At 40.9% G+C, this 20,008-nt stretch overlaps 1 protein-coding gene across 2 annotated transcripts in view; it reads right to left on the bottom strand.

Annotated features, from left to right (window-relative positions):
* The window catches only part of LOC137538226 (interferon regulatory factor 3-like), a 43,520-nt gene extending 23,827 nt beyond the window's left edge, over window positions 1–19,693 (bottom strand). Inside the window, exons 1-9 of one of the 2 annotated variants that reach the window (XM_068260272.1) lie at window positions 19,561–19,693; window positions 15,210–15,293; window positions 13,767–13,920; window positions 12,801–13,047; window positions 11,075–11,178; window positions 9,469–9,520; window positions 6,984–7,163; window positions 5,553–5,726; window positions 1,699–1,848 (exon numbers count right to left, since the gene is read on the bottom strand). In XM_068260272.1, the coding sequence (XP_068116373.1) occupies window positions 1,699–1,848; window positions 5,553–5,726; window positions 6,984–7,163; window positions 9,469–9,520; window positions 11,075–11,178; window positions 12,801–13,047; window positions 13,767–13,920; window positions 15,210–15,226 (1,078 nt within the window). In that variant the 5' untranslated portion in view covers window positions 15,227–15,293; window positions 19,561–19,693. The remainder of the gene's footprint in view (window positions 1–1,698; window positions 1,849–5,552; window positions 5,727–6,983; window positions 7,164–9,468; window positions 9,521–11,074; window positions 11,179–12,800; window positions 13,048–13,766; window positions 13,921–15,209; window positions 15,294–19,560) is intronic. The other variant, XM_068260273.1, reaches the window with a different exon arrangement.
* Between the last annotated feature and the right edge of the window lie 315 nt (window positions 19,694–20,008).

The following is a 20,008-nucleotide window of genomic DNA, read 5'->3' as shown; positions in this document are numbered from 1 at the left end:
ACACTCTTTGTACTGAATCTGATCCTCCTATTTGGCACTCTTTGTTTCTGGTATGTTAAGCCCATTTTTTTCAATGGGACTTTGGGTAATACAAACTTCACATCTTTTGTTTCCGTGAATCCTGTTTTCTTGGCTATGGGGACTCTCTTGTCTCTTTTTCAATTGGTTTTCAAAATGAATCTCATTTGTTCTACTTTTAGAATTACTTTTGTATACTCCGGCCTGATGAAGGGCATAAAATAAGCCCAAAACGAACATGTGTCGTTGCCTGAATTATCTGTTTACCGCGTCAAGCCAGATCATATACGAGTCTCATGATAGCTTTTTTCTATGGTTCATGGGGATTGTTCTTACGGATAAAAAGTTTTTACAAAATGTGCAGATTTTTTGAATTTTTGTATTTGTACCAAAAAAATGTATATCAAGCTTTATACTGCAAGACTGCGCAATAGCATCTTCTTCTATGGACCTTTCTATAAGAAACAAGTGATGAAATTGGGTGGGATGGACCACCTGTTAAAAGGACTGCAATATTTTTTGGTCCTTTTCTTACAAAGGAAAAATCAATTAACCCTTCGCACTCTCACATGCAAATGTTCAAACAAATGCATTCACAGATTTACTCATCCAGGCACAACTGTTATCCCTACAGCTAAATTAAAAGCCAGGGTTTTAGTTCACAGAAGATGCACTGTCTTTCCCAGGAGAGGAAGTTAGGATGTGTGCTCCTAATCCATTGATAGGTTTGATGCAATGAATGTGTTTGCATGTCTGCACTATGCATGTTACAGGGCCAGAGTTAGGACACCTATGTTTACCTGGGTACTTCTACGCAGTATAGGTGACTAAGCATAAGAATGCACTCTTCTGTGAACTAAAACCCTGGCTTTTAATTTAGCTGTAGGGATAACAGTTGTGCCTGGATGAGTAAATCTGTGAATGCATTTGTTTGAACATTTGCATGTGAGAGTGCGAAGGGTTAATTGATTTTTGCTGTTTCTAGCCACACCCCCTTCAGCACCTCCCTTTCCCTAATAATTTATTTAATGTCCTAACTAGAGGCGATGTGCCTGGATATATGTATGTTTTTTCTTACAAAGGGGCTAATCCCTGCTAAATATTAACTGACCTTTGTTCTGGCAGAAGACATATTAAAGCATGGAGAGCAAAACAGACAGCTCAGCCCTGGTGTCACATGACCGTCTTCCGTGGTCACCCCATCTCCTGCTGGCCATTCACACTGCTGCTCCATGCTGCCTGGCTGCGCTCTTACCACCATGGACGGATCAGATGATTGAGCTCTGGCAGCGAATTTTAATTACAGTATTTCACATACAGCGGCATTAATTTTACATTGCACCGCTGTTGCCAGGCAAATCAGCTGTTGATGAGCAACTTTGTATGCTATGCAGGGGATCTGTGGCCAGATGAGTGCTGCAGAGAGAGTGGAGCAGCGGATTCAAGACGAATCAGCTGCTCTTCAAAGTAGACATGTCATTCTATTACACGGCTTAATATGCACCGAAACATGTATGTGATAATTTAAAAGCTCCAAAAATACAAACTAAAATCATATGTGAGTAATATAAATAATAAACAATAAAACAGAATGACGGTTGAAAAAGAGAAAAAGCTAAAAAAAAAAAAGGATTGATTACTAAACATCAGAAAATAAAGAGAATTGTAGTGTTTACTTACTTTCTTGAAGGAAGCCAGCTGGGACTGGAGAAGCAGCCTTTCTACATTCACTGTATTGCACGGGAATATGACTGGCTGAGCAAGGCGTGGCATGCTCACCATTAGCAGTGTGATATGCATAATCAACATTATTCATCGCATGCTGTACACCTGTCAGAGCAAAGTATATCCTATTTTAATATTACTTCAATGCTGTACTGTTGTACTCCAAGGTTCTGTTAACTTTGTGCATGTATCTGAGTTTAAAACACATTTTCCCGCTGAAATGTAATCTGGGTACTAAAGGTATACCCATGGAGCCCTCCTTATGAGTTTCTTAAACTGTAATTTTGTATCTTATAATGACAAAATATATTTACAGGATACACAGAAATGCAATGGGCACATGACTAGTACCGTGCCACATCTTTACTGTCACATTTTAGGTGACGATCTCTGTTCAAGTCAGTGGTAGCTGCTGAAGAGCTTGCATTCATCACTCCCACTAAAGGGGCCAACTTGCAGTCAAACACAAGTTACCAGTCGCAGCTTTTTTTTTACTCAATGAAGGAGCAGAATATTTTCCCATTTTCTCGTTGATCAGCTAGCTCACGTGATGTTTTTAAATACCATATGACCCAAATCAGTTAATCAGTGGCCAGAAGCATGTGGAAAAAAAGAACTGTAAATAAACTCTGTCCTTTTATAAATAGACTGGTGTCTATGCTACTCATTATCAACATGTGCAGTTGCACAGGCGGTGTGATTGTCCACTGCTTTATATTCATGGTCTCAGTAAGGGCTGGTTCATACTCACAACTGCAATTTTGCATTGCAAAATTACACGATTTTGCCACAATTTGCATGTGTGATTCCTGTTCACTAGAACGAGAATCACAACGCAAGCACTCCCAAAATGCTGCATGCAGCACGTTTTGCGATTTATGCATATCACAAACGCTGCAGTGAGAATGATCCCATAGGGATAGATTAGTAACAGCGCTTTGCTGATTGGCGGCGATCAGCAAAGCGCAGAAAAGTGCCAGAGTGTGAACCAGCCCTAAGCTTACATATACAGTGGAGTATGTGAAAAACATTCAGTGTAGATAGATTAGTGTGTAGGGAAGCAGCATAATAATTATTATTATTTATTGAATTTATAAAGCACCAACATATTACGCAGCGCTAGGTAGGTTAGAGCTACAGTATACTACTCATATGAAAGGAAACGGAGACTGTTACACATACATTAAAGAGACACTGAAGCAAAAAAAAAATTATGATATCATGAATTGGTTGTGTAGTAGGGGTAATTACTAGAACATCTGTAGCAAAAAAAAAACATTCTCATATTTTTATTTTCAGTTATACAGCTTTTTTTTTTTTTTTATAACATTGCATCATTCTCTAATATTTGCAGTTTAACATTACTCAGCATTCTAAATGTTTTTACAGAACAGGCAGTGAACTTTTGACCTGTCCTGAACTGTTCTCTGCAAAAGAAAAACCTAATAAGAAGTCAGAGCTCTCTGCAAATTTCAAAGTCGTAGAGCTCAATGGTTATTTGCGTAGATAACAACTGGAGTGTCTTAAAGGAATACTATCGATTCACATATTTTTTTCAATTGACACAGGAATTGTTTGGGAAGTGCTGCTAAGTACTAGTGTATACATTTTAGTAGCAACCTCTTTGTTTACTGTCATCAAAATACTTTCAAACTTTACTGATGCCAAAACTGAAGCAGACTGAGCCATGAGGAGAGGGGAAATTCCCCTCACACTTGATCAGTTAACTCTATGTGTAACTGTGTGTGACAGAGAGAACAGCTGCAGCTTCTGTGTTTCTGACTGAAGTGTCTGAAGAGAGCAGAGGAAATGTAACTAATTGTCACAGCTTTTCATACTGTTTTTGCTTTCAGAGTTTGATATGTTTGATATTTGCTTTCTGTAGTCTTATATGCAACTTTGGCTGTGCATTGAAGCAGACACCCCTTCTGCAATTGATTTGTCCCAACATAGCTAAATCCTACCCTCAATAAATTACAGCTTTTGCCTCTGATATTTAAAATGGAAAGTAGGAAAATGTTTACACAGCTACTTAGACATTATTTGTACATTGTCATTTTAGAACACTTGGGTATTGATAGTATTCCTTTAACTCTTCCTGTACTGGAAACAAATATTAGACTTATTTCTTTGTTCATAATGCATAATTTCTTAGTTGTACTACACAATTAATTCATTATATCATATTTTTTTTTGCTTCAGTGCCTCTTTAAGTACAGTGGCAATATACTCGAGTATAAGACGACTTTTTGGGTCGAAGAAAGTGGCCCAAAATTGGGGGTGTCGGCTTATACTCAAGTCACCTTCTCCCCCAAGTGCCACTGCGGCATATGCAGAGTTGTGTGGGCAGTGCAATTGACCCCCAGCATATATATAGATAGTGCACAGTGAGCCGGGCTTCTTTACTCACATGTCAGCACAGCGCGCCTGGTTTGCTCGTTATCATCAATCACCATGCCTCTTGCCAGCCACGGAACAACACAGCACAAAGACTGAAGCCAATCAGGAAATCACACTCTACCGCTGTGTAGTCACATAATGAGAGGTGTTATCAGCCGTGCACGCAGTTCAGGCAATTGCTTCCCCTTCAGAGAGCGGGGCACATCTCCTATGTTTAAAATGTTGTCACAAGGTATGTTCCCGATTGGCCAGCTGTATTATCAGAAACAAAGCCGGCCAATCAGGTGCCTGAAGGGCGGGAACATACCTCGTGATGAAATTGGAACCTAGGAGACGCGTCCCACTCATAAATGAGGAAGAAATAGCCCGAACTGCGTGAACGGCAGATAACACCTCTCATTATGTGACTACACGGTGGCAGAGTGTGATTTCTTGATTGGCTCCAGGCTTTTTGCTGTGTTGTTCCGTGGCTGGCAAGTGGAAGCAGATGACGGCAAGAGGCATGGTGATTGGTGATAACGAGCAAACCAGGTGCGCTGTACTGACATGTGAGTAAAAAAGCCCGGCTCCCTGTGCCGTCTACATATGCTGGGGGTCAATTGCATTGCCCACACCACTCTGCATATGCCGCGGTGCCATTCAGGGGGAGTCATGGCGATGAGGGCATGAATGAATGTGTAATATGAATACTGGTAGTCAGCTTAAAGGCGAAAGAAGCCCAGCTCACTGTGCACACTCTACAATGCAATTCCGGGAGTCACAATGAACAGTTTTAGATTCTGCCTGCCATTACTCGGCCTGTGTTGGGGCCACTCCACATTAGAAGATGCAAAGGCCCTATTTATCAAAACTGTATTCTGAATATGTTGCCTACAGCAACCAATCTGATCAGCCATCACTGCTACATTCTGCCAGCACCACCAAAAAGTTGCAATTTACTTACCTGGGCCTCTTCCAGCCCCCATGGTCTATTAGGTCTGTGCTGCATTTCCTACCCTCAGCTTATACGTGAGTTAATCCCTTTTTCCTGGAATTTAAGGGGAAAGTTGGGGGGCCGGCTTATACTCAGGTCGGCTTATACTCGAGTATATACGGTAAGTGAGCATGGCATGAAGTTGCTGATTTTTATGCTTTTTGATACAAATGAAATAAAGTGGAACTCAAACCAAAGAAAAATTAGCTCTGGACAGAACAGGGAGGGGTTTAAAACCATTGTCTGATTTCCCCTTCATTTACTGTCTCATGAATCAGTATCACCAAGCATAGAAAGGAAGTGAATCTCCCCAACAAATAAAAAGTTGACAAGCTGTGTACCAACTTCCCCACACAACTAATAAAGTTCGACTGAAGTTCTCCTTTAAGAATATAATGAATTCGAGTTTTAGACAAGTTTTGCTTTTGTTACTCACCTTGCTGTTGGAATCCATTCTGGCATGGCTGTGATACCATTGTTGTTGCCACATATGGTTTTTGTTCCGGCTGCAGCTGTGGACACTGTGGCATCTGTTGATAAACATGGCCAACCGTTGGGGCACTGGGAATGTGTCCATTCTGATGTGCATTATAACACGAATACTGTGTATCTACAAGGATATTACATTATTACAGTTAATTTCATCCAAAGGAAAATATCTTTCCTAAATGCCAATAGCAAAAGAATTGTCCATACTAGTGCTGGAACTGGATATTAAATGACAAACATAATATAAAATCTCATCTCAATGTGCAGTAATTGGCCTAGTGCACGTTTCATGGTTTTTAACAATAGCTGCTTCTTCAGAGGCAAACAATTGCAGTTCAAAGGTCGTGACAAGAGGCAGTTTAAAACATCATCATAAAATATAAGACATACATATGGATCAAGTCCCAGATGCTCCAGACATCCACTTCATTTATCAGCCTGTAGTAATAGTAAATAATCAACCAGTATAACCACTGGAATCAAAGTTGTAGGCCAAGTGGCCTGTATGTCTAAATAGACATGCAGTAGGTATCTGCCCTCAGTAGATGTTGTAGTTAGGAATAACCCTCCAGTACAGTGTCGCGGCCCGAGTGAGCATGGAGAATGGACGACACACAATGGTGTTTTGGAGTGGCTTTTGTTGGGTGGGGTAAGTGGGAGAACAATGCGCTCAGGGTTGCTCAGGGTTGGTTCTCTAGAGATCCAGCATCCTGGATCTTTAGGCGATGTAAGGAAGCTCCCGTACACACACCAGATTCTTGGCCGCCTTGGCTGCGTTTAATCTAGCATCTGTACGTAGCTTTACAGGCCGGTTGAGACAAACGGCTGGCAGGATGGCAGGTAGTGGCTTGTTTTAGCCAATGTTAAACACTTTTCTGCTACTGCACAGAAAAGCATTTAAGCGTTTGGCACTGGTTCCCATCATTGTGCTTTTAGCCACTAGGGGGCCACGGAACCGAGAATGGCGCTGGACACTACATGTAGTATCCAAGACGAGACGATGGGATACGAATGACACCAACTGCTGCCACAGTCATTAAAAAAATTATTTCATTCATTAGAATGAAACAGCGGTAGATGCCTTTTAAATTATGCTTTTGTTATCCAAGGAAACTATTGTGTTCATCACCCTAATCAGCCCTAATTCTACATTGTTCACTTCACAACTCACTGAGGAGATAAGAAGATTGCTATTGCTTCAATCACCAAAACATCAGTTAAGATATCACAACAACTCCTGGCTTTGACACAGCAGCAGTAACAACATGGAGTGAATATCTGGTGGCAATGGAGGGAAAAAAAAAACAAAAAAAAGTTTAAAACAAGCAGTCACTATCGCTGTGGCTGTATCCCTGTCAAGTCAAGAGTAATCACTTACATTGATCGTAAGGCGATGGAATAAGGTTGTTCAGATCCATAGACAAGGGTCCTTCATGCCCATCAATAAAGAGTCCGGCTGAGTCTAAATCTGGCACTTGTATGGGTCTGAAGACCTGATCCACCCTAGGTACATCCTGTACATGGTCATTCTGAGAGTGGTCCAGTGCTTGCTGTATGCCTGCAGAACACCAAGTCAATAACCATTTTAACTACTAGAGAAAGAAACCATACAGTAACTGTAAAGTACCTTTAAACAAATAAATTAACATTCAGGCCCAAATGCAATTAACTTTTTCTTCTACATTTTTTTCCTAGGTGATATTTTTACATACCAATAAAATGCCTTTTGAACCCCCAGCATGAAAGAAAATACTCTTTGGTACTTTTTCAATTGCAAAATGCTAAAAAGATATTTTAAAGAGAAGATAAAAAATGATCTGCTAGGAGAAAACGTGCACACATACGTTGTCTAGTTCCCTGGATCTAAAGTTCCAGCAATGGGTTATGATATCTGAACTCTCAGAAGAGGGGACAATAAACAATACAGGAGGGTGAATGGAAGATGAAGGTAAAACAACTCTAAGTACTAGTACCAAAAGTGCATCTGAGCGTTTTGAAAAGCACTAGCGATTCGAAGAGTGCTTGGCTAATGTATTTCTATGGGCTAAAGGACACCTGAGCAAATGCTGCTGGTCCTGTGGCATTTTGGGACGAGTGCGCTTCAATGTTAAGTATAGGAAAACACAAAAATTACTTTGAAAAGTGCTGCACATAGTGATTTTCCTATTGTTTTATGCCAAAAGCTGATCACTTCCAGGTCAACGAGTACTTCCTGCTAAACGAAATGCTCCAGTAATTGCTTGACACTAAATAAAAATCGCTAGGCAAACACCGGGAATCGCTAGTGAAAATTGCAACTAAGAGCGTTAAGCAATTGCGCTGACGCTTAGCGATTTTTAGTGTGCACTAGGCCTAAGGGCTGGTTCATACTGCAAGAGCTTTTTCTAAGCACTTGTGATTTTAAAAGCTCTTGCTAATGTAATGCTATGTGTGTGTTCTCACTTGAGCGGATTTTATACAAATCCCTCATAGCACTGCAGTAGCAAGAGCTTTTTTCAAATCATTCACACTTAAAAAGCTGTTGCAGTATGGCCCAGCACGGGTAAAAGGTTAGAATGCGCATCAAACATGTAAAATTGGCACCCCTTAATAATAAAGTAGGAGCATTACCATCTATGTGGTCAAAAAAATAATCAAAATGGGTTGAGAATGTGTTTTTTTTTTCCCCTAGATCAAGATAGACATTAAGAATGCAGGCTGTGGAATGAAGAATAATTTGTTCCTGCACACATCAACCTCCTTTATTAAATGTTAAGCTGGCCACACACGATACAATAAAATAATCCCCTTTTACAGCAATTCGATAAATATGATCGGATCTCCCGAAAAAATCAAAAGCTTTTTTTTTCATTCGACTGAAAAATCTGATCGGATTTCCCGTTTTCTTTCCTGATTTTTATCGATCCAGAATGCTGGAAATTGTTCATCAATTTTTCTAAAGATTGTATGGTGTGTGTTAGATTGTCAATTTATTAATGTACACACCCAAGAAGTTTTCTCAGAGTTTGCAATCATTTTTATCATAATTGGGGAAAAGAACAGATATTTAAAAAATGTTATGGTGTGTGGCCACCTTAAAAGTGACTTAACAGTAAACCTGAGATCTCGGCACAAAAAGATTTTATACTCACCCTGGGCTTCCTCCAGCCCAATGACCACCGATGCATCCCTCGCTGTCCTTCTGAGTGCCTAAAGCTCGGCCGCAATAAGTCCCAGTAATCTGGCTCAGTCACGCCAGTCGGCTCTTCTGCGCATGCGCGGCCCCTCCGCAACTGTGCCAGATTACCGGGACTAATTACGGAAGAACTGAGGCACTCGGAAGGATGGCAAGGGACGCATCGGTGTATGAAATGTAACATAGAGGAAGCGGTGCCATGCACTAGATGCTGTGGGCGGCTGATTGGCTACAAAGATGGACCCAGGCTGGAAGCACTGCTGCTGCTGCTCCTGCTGCAGGTGGAGCTCTGCAAGGCTGGGGATAGAGGGGGACAAAGAAGCACAGAGAAGAACTCAGAGTCATAGTGAGGGACAAAGACACAGAGGGGACAAAAAGGGGCAGAGGCACAGAAGGGGACAAACAGACATAGAGGGGGACAGAGTCACAGAGGGGGACAAAGAGGCACAGCTAGGGACACTGGAGGCAAATATGGGCACAGATGATGCACAGGGAACAGAGGTGGAACATTGTTCCTTCCAACTTAAGAACAGATTCAGGATAAAAACGGACCTACAGTCCCCATCTCATTTGTTAACTGGAGACTACCTGTATATAATAAAATCCTGCAGCTCAACTACGAATAATTAAATGATTTAAACACCTTTAACCATTTTTAGCCCAACTTAATGTGAGATTTATTTCTTACCATCTTCCTTTTCATTCAGTGCAACACCCCGCAGCAGTTCTCCGAGGACATCCTACAAAACAATTATTAACATTAAAAGGATAGATATAGTCACTGTAGCATAAATATGCATTTTATTGATAAGGTGTGAAAATATGAACTTGGAGTAAACTAAGGAGAAACATGAGCCATGGGCTCTTAATTTGGAGTTGCACATCCATCAGCTAGTTTAGGGGGTCTAAAGTGCAGAAACAGGAAAACTGTCAGCAGGTTCAGGTGTAAACAAGTAAATGCCGGTGCTTTATTAGCAAGTTGCTCAAACAAATACAAAATAAATCCTGTTCTTATTGATCTTCTGACACCCTTCCCATGAACTAACTTGGAGTTGAATTGCTGGGTCTCTGTAAATTGCATGATCATGTATCTTATACTCTGTTTGCGTGTCTAACTTTGTGCTATGTGTATAGCTGTGTGCTACCTCTCTGTCCGACATCTCTGGTTAACATTGTGTGTATCCCTACTTATTGTCCAGCCCTGCACAATATATATAGTGCTTTATAAGTACAGCCAGATGATGCCAAAAGTACAACAAGCACCCAATATATACAGTCATGCAATCTTTGTAAAAGCCAAATGCCTACTCTCACATTAAGGTTAGTACCAATATTCCTAACTCTCATACACATAACACCACACCTAAGACTTACACTATCCCAACTATCGATAGTCCTAACACTAACACTCCTACTTGTATGGCTAACAATAACCCTTCTACAGATGCCTAACACTAACCCCGCTACCACTACGCTTAACTTTAGTCCTCCACTATCCCACCTACCGATAGGTCTAACACTAACCCTCCTACTGATATGCCTAATACATACCAATATGCAACAATATATCAGAATAATTTATTTTGCCAAGTACAAAGGAGTTGTGCCCAGAATTGGTTCAATGTTTACCTAATTCACTGCACTTTCACCAGCATATTACCCTCACTCATTTATGTAGACAACATGTGGCATCATTATATGGTAGTAACACTCTCCATATTAATAAAGCAGCCAGTTACATTAGTGATAGTACATATTAATTTATAATTTGTTAGATTCGGCCAGCTTTTAAATTTATTTTCACTTTTGTGGCACTAACATATGCGCGTTATGTTAATAGTTCATGTCTGTCACAATTAAGCCCAAATATCGTTTTTGTTATTTTACACCAAATTACCAAGATTTGTGCCCTACTTTCCGAATGAAATGCAAACGCCTGCTGGTGCTGTGCCCACACTGTATTAGCACACTGCAGGGTGCCTCCCCTAATATCTTCCAGTTCTTCAGTGACCCCCTCCCCAGTGTTGAGTGCCATTGTGTCAATCCACCTACGTGGGCAGGGGCTGAGAAGTGAAAAGGACACATCAAAATGGAGACTATATAAACACAATCAGAAAAGAATTTAGGCCAAGTAGAGGGAAGTTCCTCAGGATTAGTGAATTCAGAGCATGTTGAAGTTGTAGCTCAAGTCAGGCAGTACAACATGGATCTTCACTCTTTTGTGGTGGCAATTGATGAACAGCACAAATATAATCTAGCCTAGTACAACAAAAAGGTAGTTGGCTAGAACTTACTGGTTCTGGCGATCTCCTAAATGGCGTGTTATATATAACATTTGGGCTAATACGCAGTTGGTAGTCTGCATCATGTTCCACCTCATTAAGAAGATTTCCCGTCACTGGAAAAAAAAAAGAAAGAAAGAAATTGAAGCTCCTAAAGGTCAAAGCAAATGAAACCATATGTGGTCTAATGACTGGCATATCGATCTAGTACATCAGCAGAATTCGCTAAACAGAGGAGGTAAATTGCAAAAGCTAAGCTGTGATAATTTTACACACGTTGCAGACATCCTAATATTTGTTCTCAACACCTAATTGGATGTTGGAAATAAAGATGCTTAAGACACATTTGCTACAGTAAACTATGGGCGGTCAAGTACAAATTAAAACGTTTCATTGGGGCGCAGGAAGAAACCGGAAAACGACTCTCCCTACTCTAGGTAATCTTGGAAATATAAAAAGTATATTCCTCTACTGCTTACCTAATGTTTTCCTTTGTGCATGTAATCCAGGGTCCGGCTATTGCCATCACCCAAATTATGGTGATTTTATTGCAATTCGGCTCCAGCTATTGCTAGCGTCCCAAATTACACAATGAGCGCCTCTGTAGCCGTAATTAACAGTATTAATTACGGATATAGTGGTGCCCAAATGCACTTGCTGGTACAAACAAGATCATTTGACCTGGGCAAGCTCAAGTTTCCAAGCCACGCATGCCCAATACATGTGAATAAGAACATCTGGACCGGACGTGCTCTCCATCGTGGCAGAAGGCACTTTTGGTCAACTGTTCCTAGGTGGAAAATTACAATATGAAGGAACAGAGGACCATGGAGGCAAGAAGTTGTTATATAACCTTCAAAAAAGAGAAAAAAAATGAAAGCACTCTTAATATTAGGTTATGGATCCAAGTTTAGGTACCCTAGAGACAGAAGTCTCTAGTTGTGAAAGGATTTTTCCCAACAGGTACACTTTGAGAAGAAAAGGTTGTGCTTAACTTCATTTCCCTCTTTGTAGCACATTGTTCACAGAAAAATGATTGGTCTACTTTCAGTGTCATAGCTAAGGAGCTATTGGCCCAGTGTGTGTTTTAAATATGGGGCTCCCTCAAGCACTCTATACATAACGAAGCACCAAAACCTGAGAAGGACCGTTGCAATGCCAGAGAGGTGTGAGCAGGGAGGAGCAAAGCAGGTAGTTTTGGAGCCTGGCACTCAGTGAAGGGCACCGAAAACAGCAATGTTATGCTGTGCGGAGCGTGTAACAGTCAGCGATTGCCGGACCCCAAATTACACCTCCCTCCGAGTTGCAACGACTTAGAGGGGGAATAATATTTAACGCTGCCAGGGAGCGCTGCAGAAACTGGGAGAACCATCATTCGGCTCTCCCGGTGTCTAACTCACCCGCGGCTTACTAATACGCACGTGGGAGGAGAACTGTTTAGTAATGATTACCACTATCCAAAGTACATATAGACGTGATCATTAACAGCGCAGCACCAATAAAGAGCTAATATAGCAGTCGAAGGGGGGCCTCTGTGGTCCACGATCACTGCTATTGCTACGCCCCTGTCCACATATATTTTGAAAAGACTTTATAGATACCAATCCCATGAGTTTTGAATGCTCTGAAACCCGTTGTTTTTACACATTAGCAGTACTTAGCGTTTGCCATGTTTGGAGTGATCAGTGAAGGAAAGGTTTCATGAAAAAGCATATGAGGTGCTATGAGGCAGACATACCTTCTGAGGCAGAATGGGATTCACTGGAAGTAACCACAGCTGCAGAATCGCCATTATGATTACCATGGAACCTGAATATCTTGTGAGGATCATCTTGATCACCTGAATTATCTTTATATTCAGTAAACATTTTCTTATCTCTGCTATCTTTGCAAACGATTGACATCATTGCGCAACGGAAAAGCGTTTTATAAGAAGCCCGGTCCTCACAGTTTGGATCATAATGGCCACTATGAATGGCCCATGCCTAAAAAGTAAGAACAAACTGAAATTAGACACAGTGCAAAGTGGTTAGTGAACATGCTGCCTGCCCCTATACAATACATTAGAATGGAAACGCTCCCTTAATGCTGCATGTCCTGCGATTGCGATTTCCTTAATTGCAATCACTCCAGTGCAATCTGTCCCATTCATTTACATTGGCAGAGCATTTAGGGAAATCGCTAGCGATTGAAAGCACTCCCTAAACGCTCAAAAAACGCTCTAGTGGGTTCCAGGCCTCTTCAGTAATTTTGCTCAGTTTAATCCATTAAAATTTCTTAACTTCACTACAAGGCAAAGCAACTCTTCAGGACTCCAAACAACTCAGGCTGAAATGCCAAAAGCTGAAATGCTGCTTGGCTTTCTTTCAAGCTTTGCATTGCGGGCAGCCCGACACCCACTTACCACTGATAGCTGCTAATCGCTGCAATTAACAATGAAGTCTATAGCAGCAGCCTTTTTACCAGGGCTGAAGCATGGTTTGGTCTACCTGTATGAAATGTGAAAGTATCGTGAGTATATAATCCCCCAAGCCTGCACCGCCATTGTAAAAGTGGCTAGAAATAAATAAGGAGTTATGAATTAGGATGATACAGTTTATTGGCTAACTTAAAAAATATAGCAGTAGAACAAAGTAATGCAAGTATGTAGGTTTACACATCAGGAGTTTAAACAAAATATTGAAAGATTTAAACAGCCACCTACCTTGAATATTGCATAATCCCTTTCAGTAACATTCCTCATGTTTAGGTGTTTCCAGGGCAAGCGAAAGAGGGTGCAGCCATCATCCAACCAGCGAACCCCATCAAAGAGTCCACTGCTAATCTGACGCAGGAGCCATGGGCAAAACAAATCTTTCCTGAAGCATAAGAAAAGGTTTAGTATTGAGAAAAAATTGTTAGATTTGCATATTGTGCAGAAACAGCTTTACAATACTGGAAAAATACATGATTGTGTTAAAGCGCTAGTTCAGACACAACTTTTACATACATTTCAAAGTATGAGATATGGAGGGTGCCATACTGTATTTAAACAATGCAGATTGCCTGGCTGTCCTGCTGATCCTCTGCATCTAATATGTTTGGCTATAGCACCTGAACAAGCATGCAGATCATATGTTTGACTTGATTTAACAAATGCTTGTTTAAGGTGGTTGAGTCAGACACTACTGAAGCCAGAAAGATCAGCAGGACAGCCAAGCCTTAAAAGGACAACTATCAAAGTTAAATATCCAATTTTTTCAAAAATCTTGCTGGTTTTTTCCCTACCACAAGACATCCCTGCCATATTTCCCTGCTTTTTTTAATGTCTGGGGATTATTGTCCTGAACTGTCCGTAGTACAGAACTAAAAACCCTAGTAGCCTCCCCTACTTTGAACAGGACTGTGGCTCAACTTTCTATGTGCTCTGGTCCTATAGACTAACATTAGAGGATGTGAGAATGCTCATGCAACACCTTACATCAGTGAATGAGAGCTAGGATGAGCCACAGTCCTAGCTTAGGATAGGCAGCATAGAGAGGGCAGAAATCACCACTACTGACAGACAGAAATAGGAGAGGCCAGAAAGAGCTGGAGGGCAATGATGCCACAATGAACAGGGCCGAGATAACACTGCCTGCTGTGCAATCTTGGTGTCTGCTGCTCCACTGTGTCCGGCATCTTATTTATATGAATACAGCATGCACAAGTCAGGGATCTTGCACCAAAACAAAAATATTAACTAGAAATACTTGTGCAACAAAGATGTCTCAGTAAGTCAAGCCCTTTGTCTGTAGCTAAGTTCTTTTCTCTGCTCTGCAGAAGTCAATCAGTATGTAGAAGAAGGTGAATGTTACTAAAATAAACATACCGTACACATTTGAAATTCCTTTTTGGCCACTGCATTTATTTTGACACACAGACATATGCAATGTACAAATTAACAGAAGCGTATGCATAAATCATGAAAATGGCCTCACTGAACTTTGCCTGCTAAATCTCTTTTTTGTGTGGTTTGTTTCAAGACCATAGAGGTTTGGTTTTTTTTTATCTCAATATATAAGTACAGTGGATGCATTTTACATTGTAACTTTTCTTTTTGCAGTTCTTTCCTTTTAAAAATCTGCTTTTCATCCCAAATCCTTTCCTTACTGACAATAAATCTCACCTTTCTTTTATAGGCATTTTTTGTCTGGTCTCAAAAGGCTGTTCTCTCAAAGAGGGCGGGTTCAATTTTATTTTCAAACGTGTACTGGAAATACAATGTAAAACATACGGTACACATCATTATAGAGCTAGATAACATTAACCACAGCATATTATAATACAGTAGAATCTCATTATAGTAAACTCTGATATAGTAAATCTCTGGATAAAGTAAACTTAGTTTATCAGGTCCCAGCAAATGCATCTGTATAAATATACAATGTATGACCAATTCTGATATTGTAAACTTCTGATATAGTAAACGACTTTTCCTCGTCCCTCGGTGTTAACTATAAAGGGATTGTAATGTATTATTAAACATATAAAAGATGAAGTGGTTGCAGATTAAGTTGTAGTTATAAACTGCCAAGATTTCAGTTCTATGCACCATAATGCTCTCTAGGTGGCGGTGTAGTACACCCTATATCCAAAAGAATCTGGAGAGGAGCAGAAGAACACAATCATTCATGTAATATGGTCAATCAAAATGTTACTCTGCATTCATTTCCATGAATAGCTTTACAATAGCCACACATAGAAAGCCTCAAAGCATATTTTGAACTGGGCATATTATTTTTTCACCATTAACAATATAAAGAGAATGCAGTAATTATAGACTGTAAAAATCTGGACATACATAGACAGATATCTTAGTTAAGGATGGTGTGGAATGTGTACAATCCACTTTGGATTTTTTTGCTGCCTGGTTCCCCTTTCAGGAGAATCCTCTCACTACTTGTCTGACAGTATGTGAGTACTGTATATGTCTTCATCAGGACCAGAGACAGCGACAAACAAAGCATTATATAGAGTGGGTAGAAGTTTTTATTCACACCTCCCTCTTTTGTTCTGTGCATAGGTTTATAAAAATCCATCCTTGCCTTTAGGAAAGCTAAGTAAATTCAAGTTAGGATTAGACTTATTCTAAATGTTTGAGCAATTCAAAACTAAGCTAATTATTGTTGTGCAAGTAACCAATGTATCATGGATACATACAGTAAAAGAGTGGAGGATGTGTGACAGCCAGTGGTGCAGCAACACAGACATAGCCTCAGTGCACATATTATGCAATGCCCCTTCCCAGTCAAGCACTGTGTGTATAATAATTGCTTGGTATAGACCATCTAAACCAGCAAAACCATCAAAAAAAAAAGGATATGCACTGTATGAAACACTGCAAGAAGCGGGAAAGGAATAGTTTGTAAATTATTACCACTATACTAATACCACTATTACCACTATACCCACCATGTATGACTGTGAAAGTTGGACCCTAAGAAAAGCAAATAGAAGAAAAATTGACTCCTTCGAGTTGTGGTGCTGACAACATAGTTACATAGTTATTTTGGTTGAAAAAAGACATACGTCCATCGAGTTCAACCAGTACAAAGTACAACTCCAGCCCGTCCCCCACATACCCCCAACAACGGTTGCTTCACTTTCCATGGACAGCAAGGATGACAAAGAAGTATTGTAACGTATAAGACCAGATGTGTCACTGGAAGGCAAGATCATCAGACTCACATATTTCGGCCACATGATGCGATCAAATTCCTTAGAGAAAGACCTAATGCTAAGACTGATCGGCGGCAAAAGGCGACAAGGCCGCCAGAGAACTCGTTGGCTTGACACCATCAAAGGTGACACAGAATTGAGCTTAAGTCAACTGGCAGAAATAGTACAAGATCGGACAGCATAGAGAGAGCTAACCCATAGAATCACCAAGAGTCGGATACGACTAAATGGATAACATCATCATCACCACTATACAGAGCAAATATATAGGTAACTATTACCACTACAACACCAGTAAAGAACTAATGCAGCGAAGAGGGCCCAATCGGCACCCTGGTGTGGTCACAACCTCTGCATCCACTATTTCTAGGTCACTGTGACAACCTACCAGTGTGTGACTGAATGCTGTGGTCTGTGAGCACCACACAGGCAGGTTATAAGTGAGTAAACCAACACTTTCTTTTTGGTTTGACAGGTGGATGCTGTGGTATGGTGGGTTCTCATGATTGTCCCTCCCTGCTGTTTACTTCAATGAGTGAGTTGGCCAGGTAAGATCATCCTCTAGCTCTTTGTCCATCAGATATGTTTCCCATTGTGGGCATGCATATTATTTGCATTAGCACAAGGATCTTGGCATGAGACTGGGCTTTCTGAGGCTCCGGGAGCGTACATATAATAAAGCCAGGAGGAAATTTGGGCACAAATATTACTTATAATAGTACATCGGTAACATTGCCAATATTATAATAGCAGCTATTCTGGTACAATAATGGTAATTTTACAGATATTATACTATTGGACAAGGTGTAATTCCAAAGGAAAAATATCAATAAAGATTACCAATATCTTCTATCTATATAACCCTAACTGACTCCCCCCAGCACCACCACAATATCCACCAATATCAGTAGTGCTGCCTTCACTGCTAAACACTGCCCCCCACCGATATCTGCATCACCCATAACATGGCACTGCTATAGACACAATTAACATTGCAGTTTATGCAGAACCCATTTTACCAGATGCTTGCCCAAATTACTTGCTTTGCCCTACCTATACTTAACACTAACCTCCCACCATCCAGAGGCTTCCCTCCACTGAGGTAATTATCTAGGTTTTTATTTTATCTCACTTCAGGTTTGTTTTAAAGGACAGGTCAGAAGAAAAAAAAACAAGATCTACTTACCTGGGGCTTCCTCCAGCCCTTGGCAGCCGATCTGTTCCTCGCCGCAGCTCTATTGTCCTGGGGTCACTTTCTTTCCTGGTGACTTGTTTGTCACTGGGACAGGAAATGGTGGACGATAATAAAAACATGTCAGAGGTAACTTCTAACTATTATTTACTACACAAAAACACTTCTTTTTTTTTTTTTCTTTTTTTTGCTGTGCATAGATTAGAGATGTGGTTTCTTTGGTCACTGGGACAGGAAGTGAGGAAAATAATCCCTTCTCCACTGTATGAAGTAACAGTCTTGGCTAAAAATGTAAACAAACACTTCACAGACATTACTTTGTAATGACTTCAGCTACACTATAGACAAAATAGGACAAACAGGTTCGGCTGTCATGAATTGGGACAGCCCCACTCATTATAGTGACTGAGGAATGCTGTCAAGCGTTTTCAAACACACAGAAGATTGTTGACATGTGTATGGTTAAAGTAAGGAAGTAACTGCACTGGCTAACACTCGAGCAATGTAGATTAACTACTTAAAGTGAATCTGAAGTGAGGAATCTCCCTTCAGGTTAGATAGTTACTCACCTACATAGAGGGAAGGCTCTGGATAGCATATAGCCTTCCCAATCCTCGGTCTGTCCTGTTGTTCTTGCACCGTTAGCCATTGAAATTATTTAACCTGCTGTTGCCCAGTACGGATGCGCCATTCTTGAGCCGCACTTAGGGTCGCCAGTAGTTCTGACGGCTGCCTGAGGAGTACATCAGGCTGCTTAACTTCAACCGAGAATGCCGCTGGAATTAAGGGATGAACCGCGGATCGGGAAGGCTCTATGGTATCCAAAGCTTTCCCTCTAAAAATCTATGTTTCTAACTTGAAGGTTTGTTGAAGACACCACTGTCTTCAGTGGGGTAGCTAAGGAGCTTGGGGCTTCTGTGCAAATTTTACATGGGGCCCAAAGCACTCTGTTAATTTGGGGCCCCAAAACTGATCAAGGACAGCTGCATCAGAGAGGTGTATTTAGACTAATGAAACAGTTTGTTAAGGATTACCACTATGTAAATGAACATATAGAGGTGTTTATTACCAGCATAGCACCAATGGAAAGCTAATAAGACAGATGAAGGATGGCCCCTACTGGGCCCCTCTGGTCCAGGAGCCCTAGTATGGTCGCAACCTCTGCACAAGCAAATGCTACCCCACTGACTGTCTTGATAAATCAACCCCAATATTGGCTCAAAGCAGTTGATAATCATATAAAAAGTCAAAAAGTAGCAGTCAGTTACATTTATTTTTTATGCTATAGGAACATATCAGGCTTATCACAAAGGTTTTGTAAATAACTCTAATGTCCAGCTTATTCACGTGCTATATCAGTAGGGATTATGTAGTATAACATAACAATGGAAAGACTGTCACTCATCTGTTTCTTCACTGTAGTCTATACATAAATGCAGCACTGAAAGGACATTCATTCAATTAATGAAAGTGTACTAATACATCTTCTCTACACAGTGTGCCCACATTACTGTTAGAACGGGTTCTCTATATATACATAGCATAAGGTTTACTAAATAAAACTAGGTAAACAGCCATTTACATGTGTTATTGGCAGTAGCAGTACCTGCTCTGGAATCCTGTCCACCTTCCTGCGGGACAGCTCTATCGCTTCTACAAAATCGCTAAGTCCATCACAGTCTGTATATACCCCAGTTAGCCCAGCCCAGCACAGTGCTGGCTGTCAATGGGCAGCCAATGAGGATTGCCAGCGTTAGGAGGGCGGGGAACATGCTACGAGAGGGGGGCATGGCGTGTATGATAGTCGGAGGTATCGTGACCAACCTTTTCCAATAAATCACGTGACCGGCGTGTAGCTCTGTGAGCGGCTGGAAGCGCCTCTGCTATGCATGCATACTGTATGCAGTGTGTGTATCGGGTAGCTGGCTGTGTGTAGTGCTGCTCGCTGTGTGTCCGCACAGTGCATGGCTAGAGACAGCACAGCAGCACACGATATGTGCAATCACAGTGTCTGTGTGGACGCAGTGGGGGCCGGGAGATATCTTGTATATATA

Source organism: Hyperolius riggenbachi, chromosome 11 (assembly GCF_040937935.1).
Source record: "Hyperolius riggenbachi isolate aHypRig1 chromosome 11, aHypRig1.pri, whole genome shotgun sequence".
NCBI lineage: Eukaryota > Metazoa > Chordata > Amphibia > Anura > Hyperoliidae > Hyperolius > Hyperolius riggenbachi.
The sequence above is the reverse complement of the archived record's forward strand: the minus strand, read 5'-3'. Positions and strand labels throughout refer to the sequence as shown.